The 11,840-nt window shown below is 53.1% G+C and overlaps 2 protein-coding genes across 2 annotated transcripts in view; one reads left to right on the top strand and one right to left on the bottom strand.

Annotated features, from left to right (window-relative positions):
• Positions 1 to 1,211: 1,211 nt before the first annotated feature.
• Positions 1,212 to 8,702, top strand: LOC137319234 (reticulophagy regulator 2-like). Its single transcript, XM_067981539.1, is given in 4 exon segments — positions 1,212 to 1,432; positions 4,628 to 4,730; positions 4,733 to 4,762; positions 6,214 to 8,702. Coding segments are annotated over 4 exon segments (822 nt in total). The 5' UTR covers positions 1,212 to 1,348; the 3' UTR covers positions 6,819 to 8,702.
• A 1,607-nt stretch (positions 8,703 to 10,309) lies between these two features.
• Positions 10,310 to 11,840, bottom strand: part of rpl37a (ribosomal protein L37a) — a 32,545-nt gene continuing 31,014 nt past the window's right edge. Inside the window, exons 3-4 of the mRNA XM_067981537.1 lie at positions 10,591 to 10,673; positions 10,310 to 10,454 (exon numbers count right to left, since the gene is read on the bottom strand). Of these exons, the coding sequence (XP_067837638.1) occupies positions 10,391 to 10,454; positions 10,591 to 10,673 (147 nt within the window). The 3' untranslated portion in view covers positions 10,310 to 10,390. The remainder of the gene's footprint in view (positions 10,455 to 10,590; positions 10,674 to 11,840) is intronic.

Below are 11,840 nucleotides of genomic sequence, written 5' to 3'. Positions count from 1 at the left end.
GGGGTTGGGTGGAGAGGTGTGGGTTTGGGGGGGGAGTGGTTGGGTTGTGTGGGTTTGGGGGGAGGGGTTGGGTTGTGTGGGTTTGGGGGGAGGGGTTGGGTTGTGTGGGTTTGGGGGGAGGGGTTGGGTTGGGTGGATTTGGGGGGGGGTTGGGTTGGGTGGATTTGGGGGGGAGGGGTTGGGTTGGGTGGGTTTGGGGGGGAGGGGTTGGGTGGGTTTGTGGGGAGGGGTTGGTTTGGGTGGGTTTGGGGGGAGAGGTGTGGGTTGGGGGGAGGGGTTGGGTTGGGTGGATTTGGGGGGGGAGGGGTTGGGTTGGGTGGGTTTGTGGGGGGCGGGTGTGGGTTCGGTGGGTTTGCGGGGGGGGGGAGGTGTGGATTGGGTGGGTTTGGGGGGAGGGGTTGGGTTGGGTGGGTTTGGGGGGAGGGGTTGGGTTGGGGGAGGTTGGGTTGGGTGGTTTTGGGGGGGTTGGGTTTGGGGGGAGGGGTTGGGTTGGGTGGGTTTGGGGGGGGAGGGGGAGGGGTTGGGTGGGTTTGGGGGGGGAGGGGTTGGGTTGGGTGGGTTTGGGGGGAGGGGTTGGGTTTGGGGGGGAGGGGTTGGGTTGGGTGGGTTTGGGGGGAGGGGTTGGGTTGGGTGGGTTTGGGGGGAGGGGTTGGGTTGGGTGGGTTTGGGGGGAGGGGTTGGGTTGGGTGGGTTTGGGGGGGAGGGGTTGGGTTGGGTGGGTTTGGGGGGGAGGGGTTGGGTTGGGTGGGTTTGGGGGGAGGGGTTGGGTTGGGTGGGTTTGGGGGGAGGGGTTGGGTTGGGTGGGTTTGGGGGGAGGGGTTGGGTTGGGTGGGTTTGGGGGGAGGGGTTGGGTTGGGTGGGTTTGGGGGGGAGGGGTTGGGTTGGGTGGGTTTGGGGGGAGGGGTTGGGTTGGGTGGGTTTGGGGGGAGGGGTTGGTTTGGGGGGGAGGGGTTGGGTTGGGTGGGTTTGGGGGGGAGGGGTTGGGTTTGGGGGGGAGGGGTTGGGTTGGGTGGGTTTGGGGGGAGGGGTTGGGTTGGGTGGGTTTGAGGGGAGGGTTTGGGTTGGGTGGGTTTGGGGGGGAGGGGTTGGGTTGGGTGGGTTTGGGGGGAGGGGTTGGGTTGGGTGGGTTTGAGGGGAGGGTTTGGGTTGGGTGGGTTTGGGGGGGAGGGGTTGGGTTGGGTGGGTTTGGGGGGAGGGGATGTGATCTGCCTGTGCCATGGATCACACTGGATGCTGGAAGCGAGCTGGAGGCAGGAATCTGAGCCGAGACTGGGGCCTGGCTGCGGGGCCGTGATATTTAATCTGCACTAACTGAAGATTGTGGTTTGTGTTGAACGCAGAGAAAGCAATGCTGAATTCAGAGAGCTGTGACGAGCCGACAGCGGAGACTGAGAGTGAGAGTGAGGCTGAGCTTTCCTGCTTTAATTCCAAGGTATTGGACCAGCAGAGCCCGACCTGACAGTTCCCTTAACTTGTAGCTTAATGAGGAGTGATTGGTGCTCCCAAGGTTTCTCTTGGGGTTGTGGTCCGTGTTACACGTCGCGCTGTACTGGGTCCGTGTTACACGTCGCGCTGTACTGGGTCCGTGTTACACGTCGCGCTGTACTGGGTCCGTGTTACACGTCGCGCTGTACTGGGTCCGTGTTACACGTCGCGCTGTACTGGGTCCGTGTTACACGTCGCGCTGTACTGGGTCCGTGTTACACGTCGCGCTGTACTGGGTCCGTGTTACACGTCGCGCTGTACTGGGTCCGTGTTGCACGTCGCGCTGTACTGGGTCCGTGTTGCACGTCGCGCTGTACTGGGTCCGTGTACTGGGTCCGTGTTACACGTCGCGCTGTACTGGGTCCGTGTACTGGGTCCGTGTTACACGTCGCGCTGTACTGGGTCCGTGTACTGGGTCCGTGTTACACGTCGCGCTGTACTGGGTCCGTGATTGAAATGTGCACAAATTAATCGGCTCCTACAAGTCAGGGTGGGGATAATGGAAGGAAGTGACTAGTGGTGTCCCACAGGGATCTGTGCTGGGGCCTCAACTATTCACTCTATTTATTAATGACTGAGATAACACAATAGAGAGCCAGATATCCAAGTTTGCCGATGACACAAAGATTGGTGGCATAGTAAGTAGTGTAGGCAGGAGCATAAAATTTCAGAGATGTGGGCAAAACTGTGGCAAATGGATTTCAATGTAGGCAAGTGAGAGGTCATTCACTTTAAACCTAAAAAGGATAGAACAGAGTACTTTCTAAATGGTGAAAAGCTCAAAACAGTGGAGGTCCAAAGAGACTCGGGGTCCATAGTCAGGTACAAAAGGTAATCAGAAAGGCTAATGACCTAGAATATCATGGTCTCATAGCAGGTTCAGCACAGGTGGAGGCCATTCGGCCCACCCTTCCTGTGCTGGCTCTTTGAAAGAGTTATCCAATTTGTCCCATTCCCCTGCTCTTACTCCATAACCCTGTAAATTTTTTTCCCTCAGTATTTATCCAATTCCCTTTTGAAAGTTATTATTGAATCTGCTTCCACCGCCCTTTCAGGGAGCACATTCCAGATCAGAACAACTCGCGTAAAAAAAAAAAGTTTCCTCACCACTGGCTCTTTTGCCGATAACCTTAAATATAAATGGGACGAAGTTATGCTGCAGCTATACAAAGCCCTGATTAGACCACACCTGGAGATACTGTGTTCAGTTCTGGGCATGCACCTTAAGAAGGATATATTGGCCTTAGAGGGACTGCAGCGCAGATTCACCAGAATGTTACCAGGGCTCCAAGGGTTGGATTATGAGGAGAGATTACATAAAGTAGATCCGTATTCATAGAATCACAGAAAGTTACGGCACAGAAGGAGGCCATTCAGCCCATCGTGTCTGTGCCGGCCAAAAAAGAGCTATCCAGCTTAATCCCACTTTCCAGCCCTTGGTCCGTAGCCCTGTAGGTTACGTATTCCGTGGTGTATAGAAGGTTTAAGGGTGATTTGATTGAGGTTTTTAGGATTTGGAAAGGAATTGATAGGGTTGATGGAGAGAAACTTTTTCTGCTGGTTTGGGGGAGTCTCGGACAAGGGGACGTAACCTTAAAATCAGAGCCAGGCCATTCAGGAGAGAAGTCAGGAAACACTTCTTCACCCAAAGGGTAGTGGAAGTGTGGAACTCTCTCCCACAAAGAAACAGTAGATGCCAGCTCAATTAATAATTTTAAATCGGAGATCGATTTTTTTTTTTGCTAGCCCAGGGAATTAAGGGAAATAGAACGAAGACGGGTAAATGGAATTAAGGTACAGATCAGCCATGACCTCACTGAATGGCGGAACAGGCTGTGGAGGAGCTGATTGGCCACCTCCTGTTCCTGTGTACATCAAACACCGTTCTGCCCCAGTGATGGGTGTAACCGTGTTATAAATACAGAGACACGGGGAAGTACAGGACTAGAAATGGGTTCAGTTGGACGGTAGAGCTGATACTGCACCTTGTAGCCCAGAGGGTGGGAGTTCAAACCTCACCAGGGCAATTGGTGAAATCGAACTAATGAAATCTGTGGCACCAGAAAATGACCATTAAAAACAACCAGTTCACCAGTGTCCTTCAGGGAAGTGAGTGCAGCTCCCCGAACCCTTCCCCACCTCGGGCCCTTCCACTCCCTCCCCCCCCCCCCCCCACCGGGGTTGTGTGGCTGACCCCCTCTCCCCACCCCCGGGTGTTGCGTGGCTGATCCCCTCTCCCTCCCCCCCCCCGGGTGTTGCGTGGCTGACCCCCTCTCCCTCCTCCCCCCGGGTGTTGCGTGGCTGACCCCCTCTCCCTCCCCCCCCCCCGGGTGTTGCGTGGCTGACCCCCTCTCCCTCCCCCCCCCCGGGTGTTGCGTGGCTGACCCCCTCTCCCTCCCCCCCCCCCCCCCCCGGGTGTTGCGTGGCTGACCCCCTCTCCCTCCCCCCCCCCGGGTGTTGCGTGGCTGACCCCCTCTCCCTCCCCCCCGGGTGTTGCGTGGCTGACCCCCTCTCCCTCCCCCCCCCGGGTGTTGCGTGGCTGACCCCCTCTCCCTCCCCCCCCCCCCCCCCCCCCCGGGTGTTGCGTGGCTGACCCCCTCTCCCTCCCCCCCCCGGGTGTTGCGTGGCTGACCCCCTCTCCCTCCCCCCCCGGGTGTTGCGTGGCTGACCCCTCTCCCTACCCCCCGGGTGTTGCGTGGCTGACCCCCTCTCCCTCCCACCCCCCCCGGGTGTTGCGTGGCTGACCCCCTCTCCCTCCCCCCCCGGGTGTTGCGTGGCTGACCCCCTCTCCCTCCCCCCCCCGGGTGTTGCGTGGCTGACCCCCTCTCCCTACCCCCCGGGTGTTGCGTGGCTGACCCCCTCTCCCTACCCCCCGGGTGTTGCGTGGCTGACCCCCTCTCCCTACCCCCCGGGTGTTGCGTGGCTGACCCCCTCTCCCTCCCCCCCCCGGGTGTTGCGTGGCTGACCCCCTCTCCCTACCCCCCGGGTGTTGCGTGGCTGACCCCCTCTCCCTACCCCCCGGGTGTTGCGTGGCTGACCCCCTCTCCCTACCCCCCGGGTGTTGCGTGGCTGACCCCCTCTCCTACCCCCCGGGTGTTGCGTGGCTGACCCCCCCGGTATTAGAGTTTCTCAATCTCACCAGGTGGATGTCAGGACCACGGCCTTGGCTTTTGCAATCACCGACTCGGAGCTGTCGGATGAGGAGGCTTCCATTCTGGAGAGCGGAGGATTCACAGTCTCGCGGGGAACAACCCACAGCTCACCGATGTGTCGGAAGGTAAGACGTGTCCAGCAAGGTCTGCATATATTCATAGAATGATGGAGCACAGGAGGAGGCCATTCAGCCATCGTGCCTGTGCCAGCTGTTTGAACGACCTATCCAATTAGGCCCACTCCCCAGCTCTTTTCCCAGAGCCATGTAAATTTTTTCACTTCAAGTATTTATCCAATTCCCTTTTGAAAGTTATTATTGAATCTGCTTCCATCGCCCTTTCAGGCAGCGCATTCCAGATCATAACAACTCGCTGCATAAACTTTTTCCTCATCTCCCTCTGGTTCTTGAAAATCACAGAATCGTAGAAAGGTTATAGCACAGAAGGAGGCCATTCGGCCCATCAAGTCCGTGCTGGATCTGTGCAAGAGCAATCCAGCTAGTCCCACTCCCCCGCTCTTTCCCTGTAGCCCTGCAAATTTTTTCCTTTCAAGTACTTATCCAGTTCCCTTTCGAAGGCCATGATTGAATCTGCCTCCACCACCCCCTCGGGCAGTGCATTCCAGATCATAACCACTCGCTGTGTAAAAAAATTTTTTCCTCATGTCACCTTTGGTTCTTTTGCCAATCACCTTAAATCTATGTCCTCTGGTCCTTGACCTTCTGCCAATGGGAACAGTTTCCCTCTATCTACTCTGTCCAGACCCTTCATGATTTTGAATACCTCTATCAAATCTCCTCGCAACCGTCTCTGTTCGAAGGAGAACAACCCCAGCTTCTCCAGTCTATCCACGTAACTAAAGACCCTCATCCCTGCAATCATTCTAGTAAATCTCTTCTGCACCCTCTCTAAAGCCTCACATCTTTCCTAAAGTGCTCCAGTTGTGGCCGAACCAGTGTTTTATAAAGGTTCATCATCACTTCCATACTTTTGTAATCTATGCCTCTATTTATAAAGCCCAGGATCCCGTATGATTTGTTAACCGCTTTCTCAACCTGCCCTGCCACCTTCAACGATTTGTGCCCATAAACCCCCAGATCTCTCTGTTCCTGTACCCCTTTTAGAATTGTACCCTCTAGTTATATTGCCTCTCCTCATTTTTCCTACTGAAATGTATCACTTCGCATTTTTCTGCATTAAATTTCATCCGCCACGTGTCCGCCCATTCCACCAGCCTGTCTATATCCTCTTGAAGTCTATCACTATCCTCCTCACTGTTCACTACACTTCCAAGTTTTGTGTCATCTACAAATTTTGAAATTGTGCCCTGTACACCCAAGTCCAAGTCATTAATATATATCAAGAAAAGCAGCGGTCCCAGCACTGACCCTGGGGAACACCACTGTACACCTCCCTCCAAAAAGAAAATTTTCAGACCTATGGAGAAAGAGAAGGGAGTAGGACTAATTGGACAGCTCTTTCAAAGAGCCGGCATAGGCATGATGGACTGAATGGCCTCCTTCTGTGTTGTATCATTCTCTGATTTCTCCACTCGATTATTCTCATGTGTTTTCAGATCTCGACCAGCAGAGTCTGCACAGTGAGCCAGAGGAAGCTTTTGCTAAAGACCTGCCCGAGTTCCCCTCGGTGGAGGAGCTGGCTGCTGAAAGCAGCCCCTCGAGTGTTGCTCACGGACTGGGTGTGGAGCCCAGTGTCAGTGCTCAGGACTCACCGTTCTTCATTCACACCCTGGCCTCTCCTCTGCACTTTGTAAACACACATTTCAATGGGAACGAGGCAGCGATCAGCTTACCAAAGAGTACTCAAGCACCTGCTCTAAACTTGACTTTAGAGGCCTTCAGTGAGCAGATTGTGACATCGGCCATCTCGACTGTGGTTCAGAACACTCTGTCAGCACTTCTTTCAAACCCACTCAGCAGCAGCATCACCCAGCTTCCCACAGACTCACACCAGAAACTCCGCTTACAGCTAGGACCCATGGAATCCCAACTGAGGGAGGCCGAATCGCACCAGGAGGAGGTGGATGATTTTGAGCTGCTCGAGCAGGGGGAGCTGGATCAGATGGACACGGAGCTTGGTCTGAATCAGCAGCACAGGCAGTCGGACGGGAGGCCCATCACGTCACAGGTCACAGCAACTGAGCTGCCGAAGAAGAGCTAGTACCAGCTCCCGTCCTCCCGTCCACTGGGTTAGTCAGAAAGACCTGCTGGGCCACTCAGTGCGAGGCACTGCCCCCGGGATCACAGCCCCCCCCCCCCTTCCCCTGGGTCCACAGCCGCCGTCCCCCCTTGTGCCCATACTCACCCCCTCTCACCGGGCCAATAGTCCCCCTCACCCCTCCCCTCTCCAGCCCCCTACTCCCCCCAAGCCCACAGACCCTCTCCCTGTCCCCGGGCCCACAGCTCCCTCCCCTGCAGGCCCCTGCCCATTCTGCTGGCAGCTGATTCCCCCGTCTTGCCCATCACACAGAAACATGTGGAAATTTTGCTTCTGTTCCAGCAGGGCCAGGGGCCTGGGTCGTGGTGAGCTGCATGGACTGACTGGCCTCCCTCCTCCCATACAAGGGCAGCACGATTACTTCATACTCAGCAGTTGATTAAATGCTTTGCCTGGTGTGGGACTGAGCCCCTCACATAGCAGGAAAGGCCCAGGCCCCATCCCCGGCCTGTGCTGAGGGAGCTGATCCCACCCGGGGTGGGACTGAGCCCCACACAGAGCAGGAAAGGCCCAGGCCCCATCCCCGGCCTGTGCTGAGGGAGCTGATCACACCCAAGGCAGTGGAGGCTGCAATTGGCCTCTGTTCCCCTGGGTTAAGGAGGGGAATAAACAGCCCGGGGACCCGATCCTGTCCAGTGAAAGATGCTGATAGGTGAGTCAGCTGGTGTCCGGCTTTTGGGGGTGGAAAATTCTTAGAACCTTTCTTGTATATGTTTGAGAGGGAGTGCGTTCTGCAACGGTGGAGCCAGTTCAGGAGCAGGACCCCCTCCCTAACCCGGGGTTCACTGGACAGGGAGCAGGACCCCCTCCCTAACCTGGGGTTCACTGGACAGGGAGCAGGACCCCCTCCCTAACCCGGGGGTCACTGGACAGGGAGCAGGAGCAGGAACCCTCCCTAATCCATATTAGGTGGGTGATTTGGGGGTGGGGGGGTCCATGTAGTCTTCCCTCTCGTGTGATATGCCCCCGGGGTGTCTTCCTCCTGGTTTGAGACTGAGGTGCTGGAGCAGCCGTGAGCAGGGTCCGACCCCAGGTTTGATGAGTGAGGGGGGGGTCGGTTTAGAGTTTTATCTAAATATTCAAGTCGAATTCTGTTTTCGGTGTAATTTTAAATTATTATTTAATGCTGGTTATGTACTAGTTATATTATGCTCCCTCTCGAGTGGGATGCATGGAGTTCTAGTCCGGGGTCCCGGCTTGATTCTCTATCAACAGTCTGACTGGGAGCCTCAACTCCAGGTAAAAATCTGGTAACTTCTCACCACGGATAGAGAGGGGACTTAACGGTTCATCCGTGACAAATGGCTGGATTCGAGTCTCGGTACGGGCGTACAGAGCGGGGGGATGCACTGCCACGCTCCGAGTGGGCCTGAGACAGTATCCTGGTCCTCCTGTAATCGGAGCCTCATGTACCCCCCTCCGGGGAAGTGGGAATCATTCTGCCCCTCAGTAGCAGCAGATTCCGTGTTCAGACTGCACGGCCCTGTCACTGCATTAACGTGACAGGTTGGAGGGTCTCAGGGAGGAGATTCCATGCTGCATCTTTAAAAGTTGAACTGAGGGGCCAGTAACTGGAAGGAGGCGGAGGCCCCATAACAGGCAGTACATAGTCTGCGCATCCTGCCTGAGATCAGTGTGTTAGGGACCTCATTATTAAATGTATTTATCTATCTAACCAACTAGTCAGAATGTGGGACTACACAAACTGTAAACTGCTTTGAGCCCAGCTCACAGGCTGCTTGTTATTGAACGTAACCTGTGCTGTTTTGCTCTATAAATCTACAAAGTACATTTTCTACTTGAGTAAAGAATGTGATTGAAAACTAAGAGCTTGGCTCCAGGATTTCATTTCTCAGGCCAAAACAGCAGAGTGAAGGTGGCAGTGCTGTCACAAAATCATAGAAAGGTTACAGCGCAGGAGGCCAATTGGCCCATCGAGTCTGTGTTGGCTCTGTGCAAGAGTAATCCAGCTAGTCTCACTCCCCTACCCATTCCCCATGGCCCTGCAAATTGTTCCCTTTTGAAAGCCATGATTGATCAAGGGCAATAAATGCTGGCCTTGCCAGGGATGCCCACATCCCATGAACGAATAATAAAAAATAAAATCTGCCTCCACCACCCCTTCGGTTCCAGATCCTAACCGCTCACTCTGTAAAAAAGATTTTCCCTCATGTCACCGTTGGTTCTTTTGCCAATCACCTTAAATCCATGTCCTCTGGTTCTTGACCCTTCCGCCAATGGGAACAGTTTCTTTCTATCTACACCGTCTGGACCCTTCATGATTTTGACTATCTCTATCAAATCTCCTCGCAACCGTCTCTGTTCCAAGGAGAACAATCCCAGCTTCTCCAGTCTATCCACGTAACTAAAGTCCCCCATCCCTGGAACCATTCTAGTAAATCTCTTCTGCACCCTCTCTGAGGCCTTTACATCTTTCCTGGTGTGGTGCCCAGAACTGGATTTCATGCCAACTCATCAGCAGATGGTAGTGTCAATAGTCAGTTTAGAAAGTCACAGACTTGCCTTGTTCAGCAACTAATCATTAATTACATTTCAACTTACAGGTGAGGGATGTTCGGGTTGGATACAGTAAAGCTCCCTCGATAATGTCCCAGGGCAGGTACCGCACAGTTTAGGTAAAGTATTCAGGTGCAGCAAGCAGTTAGGAAGGCGATGAACGCCAACATACCATTCGCAAGAGGATTTGAGTACAGGAACAGGGATGTCTTACTGCAGTTATACAGGGCCTTGGTGAGACCACACCTGGAGTATTGTGCAGTTTTGGTCTCCTTGTCTGAGGAAGGATATCCTTGCCATGGAGAGAGTGCAACGAAGGTTTACCAGACTGATTCCTGGGATGGCAGGACTGACATATGAGGAGAAATTTGGGTCAACTAAGCCTATAATTCAATAGTTTAGAAGAATGAGAGGTGATCTCATCGAAACATATAAAATTCTAACAGGACTAGACACAGTTGCACTCAGTGACCAATTGATATTTGAACATGTGGGCCCATTATCAACATCCCTCAGTGTGTCTCCACTGATCAGAAACTCTTGTTCCTCACTCTTCCTCTCTAAATGTCTCACCTCACATTGAGCTCTGTCTTTGACTCTTCAATCCTGTTTCCTGGGTGACAGGGCTTTTAGTAATCGCTTCTGAAATTCCTGCACCCCACGAACACCAATGTACAAGTTAATGGGTTGGATACAGCGTAATTCTGTCTCCTTTACAATGCCCGTAGTGCAGGCCACGAAGATACAGCCTAATTCCGTCTACAATGCCCGTAGTGCAGGCCACGAAGATACAGCCTAATTCCGTCTACAATGCCCGTAGTGCAGGCCACGAAGATACAGCCTAATTCCGTCTACAATGCCCGTAGTGCAGCCTATCTACAGGCCACGACAGTAAATGAAGGACCCGGAAGCACTGGTGCCTTTATCATTTATTAACCTTTATTAACAAGCTCAGCAACTATTAATCTGCTGGGAAGTCTCTCACTCCTGCCCTGTGTTTACTGATCCTTCAGCTCCCTCAGGCGGCGAATCGCAGACTTCACGGTGACAGCAGAGGTGGTGCTGGAGGGAAAAGAAGAGTTAGAACAGGTCAGAGACACCCCCAAACCCCCCCAGTGTCCCACTCACTCAATAGATTAAGATCCCACGCCTCCCCGCAGGGGTTACAACCACAGCCTGCTAACAGACAGACACTCACTTGTAGGCCCAAGCCCCTCCAGCCACCGTCTTCATGCAGGATCCACAGTGCCAGATACCGACCGCCCTCCTCTTCATTTTAGTCTGAGAAAGGGAGACAGGTGTCACTCAGAGAGAGAACAACTCACTGAAGCAGCACAGAGCTACCTCAGAGCACCAACGACACGACCATTGTCCAACCAGTGTCACGGACTTACGACACCCCATCCCGCGCTGGATAGGGATCGGGCAGGAACCCTCAAACTCAGGTCTGTCACTGTATAATACGGGTACAATACTGGTGGTACAGGTCTGTCACTAACAATGGGATACAGTACTGGTGGGTACAGGTCTGTCACTAACAATGGGATACAGTACTGGTGGGTACAGGTCTGTCAGTGTATAACACTGGAGTACAGCACAGATGGGTATAAAGATGCCTTGGTTTAGATGTTTATAAGATATTAAGGGGAACGGATAGGGTGGATAGAGAGAAACTATTTCCGCTGGTTGGGGATTTTAGGAGTAGGGGCACAGTCTAAAAATTAGAGCCAGACCTTTCAGGAGCGAGATTAGAAAACATTTCTACACACAAAGGGTGGTAGAAGTTTGGAACTCTCTTCTGCAAACGGCAATTGATACTAGCTCAATTGCTAAATTTAAATCGGAGATAGATAGCTTTTTGGCAACCAAAGGTATTAAGGGATATGGGCCAAAGGCAGGGATATGGAGTTAAATCACAGATCAGCCATGATCTTATCAAATGGCAGAGCAGGCACGAGGGGCTGAATGGCCTACTCCTGTTCCTATAAGCCAGACTTAGCTAATAATCTTAACAGTGATCATAATATGATCGAATTCAACGTTAGTAACTTAAGTTTCTCCTAACCTAAGATTTTAGATTTTGGTACGGCTAACTTTAATGGGATGAGACAGACACTGATGACAGCAAACTGGTCAAAACTGTTTCCTGATAAAACTACAGCTGAACAGTAGGAGGTTTCAAAAAAGAATTTCGCTCAATACAGGACCGTATTATACCCCTAAGGGGCATGAGCTCTACTTACCAAATAAGACAGCCACGGTGAGAGAGAACATAAAACTACAGGAAAGAGCATATAAAAGTGCAAAGAATAGTGTAGATCCAGGGGACTGGGAGAGATATAAAGAACAGCAAAAAAGGTTAAGAGTTTCAAAAAGGGAATACGAAAAGAAACTTGCAAGGGATAAAGATTTTTAAAAATTTGTTCATGGGATGTGGACGTCGCTGGC

The sequence above is a fragment of the Heptranchias perlo genome, unplaced genomic scaffold, assembly GCF_035084215.1.
Source record: "Heptranchias perlo isolate sHepPer1 unplaced genomic scaffold, sHepPer1.hap1 HAP1_SCAFFOLD_773, whole genome shotgun sequence".
NCBI lineage: Eukaryota > Metazoa > Chordata > Chondrichthyes > Hexanchiformes > Hexanchidae > Heptranchias > Heptranchias perlo.
The sequence above is the reverse complement of the archived record's forward strand: the minus strand, read 5'-3'. Positions and strand labels throughout refer to the sequence as shown.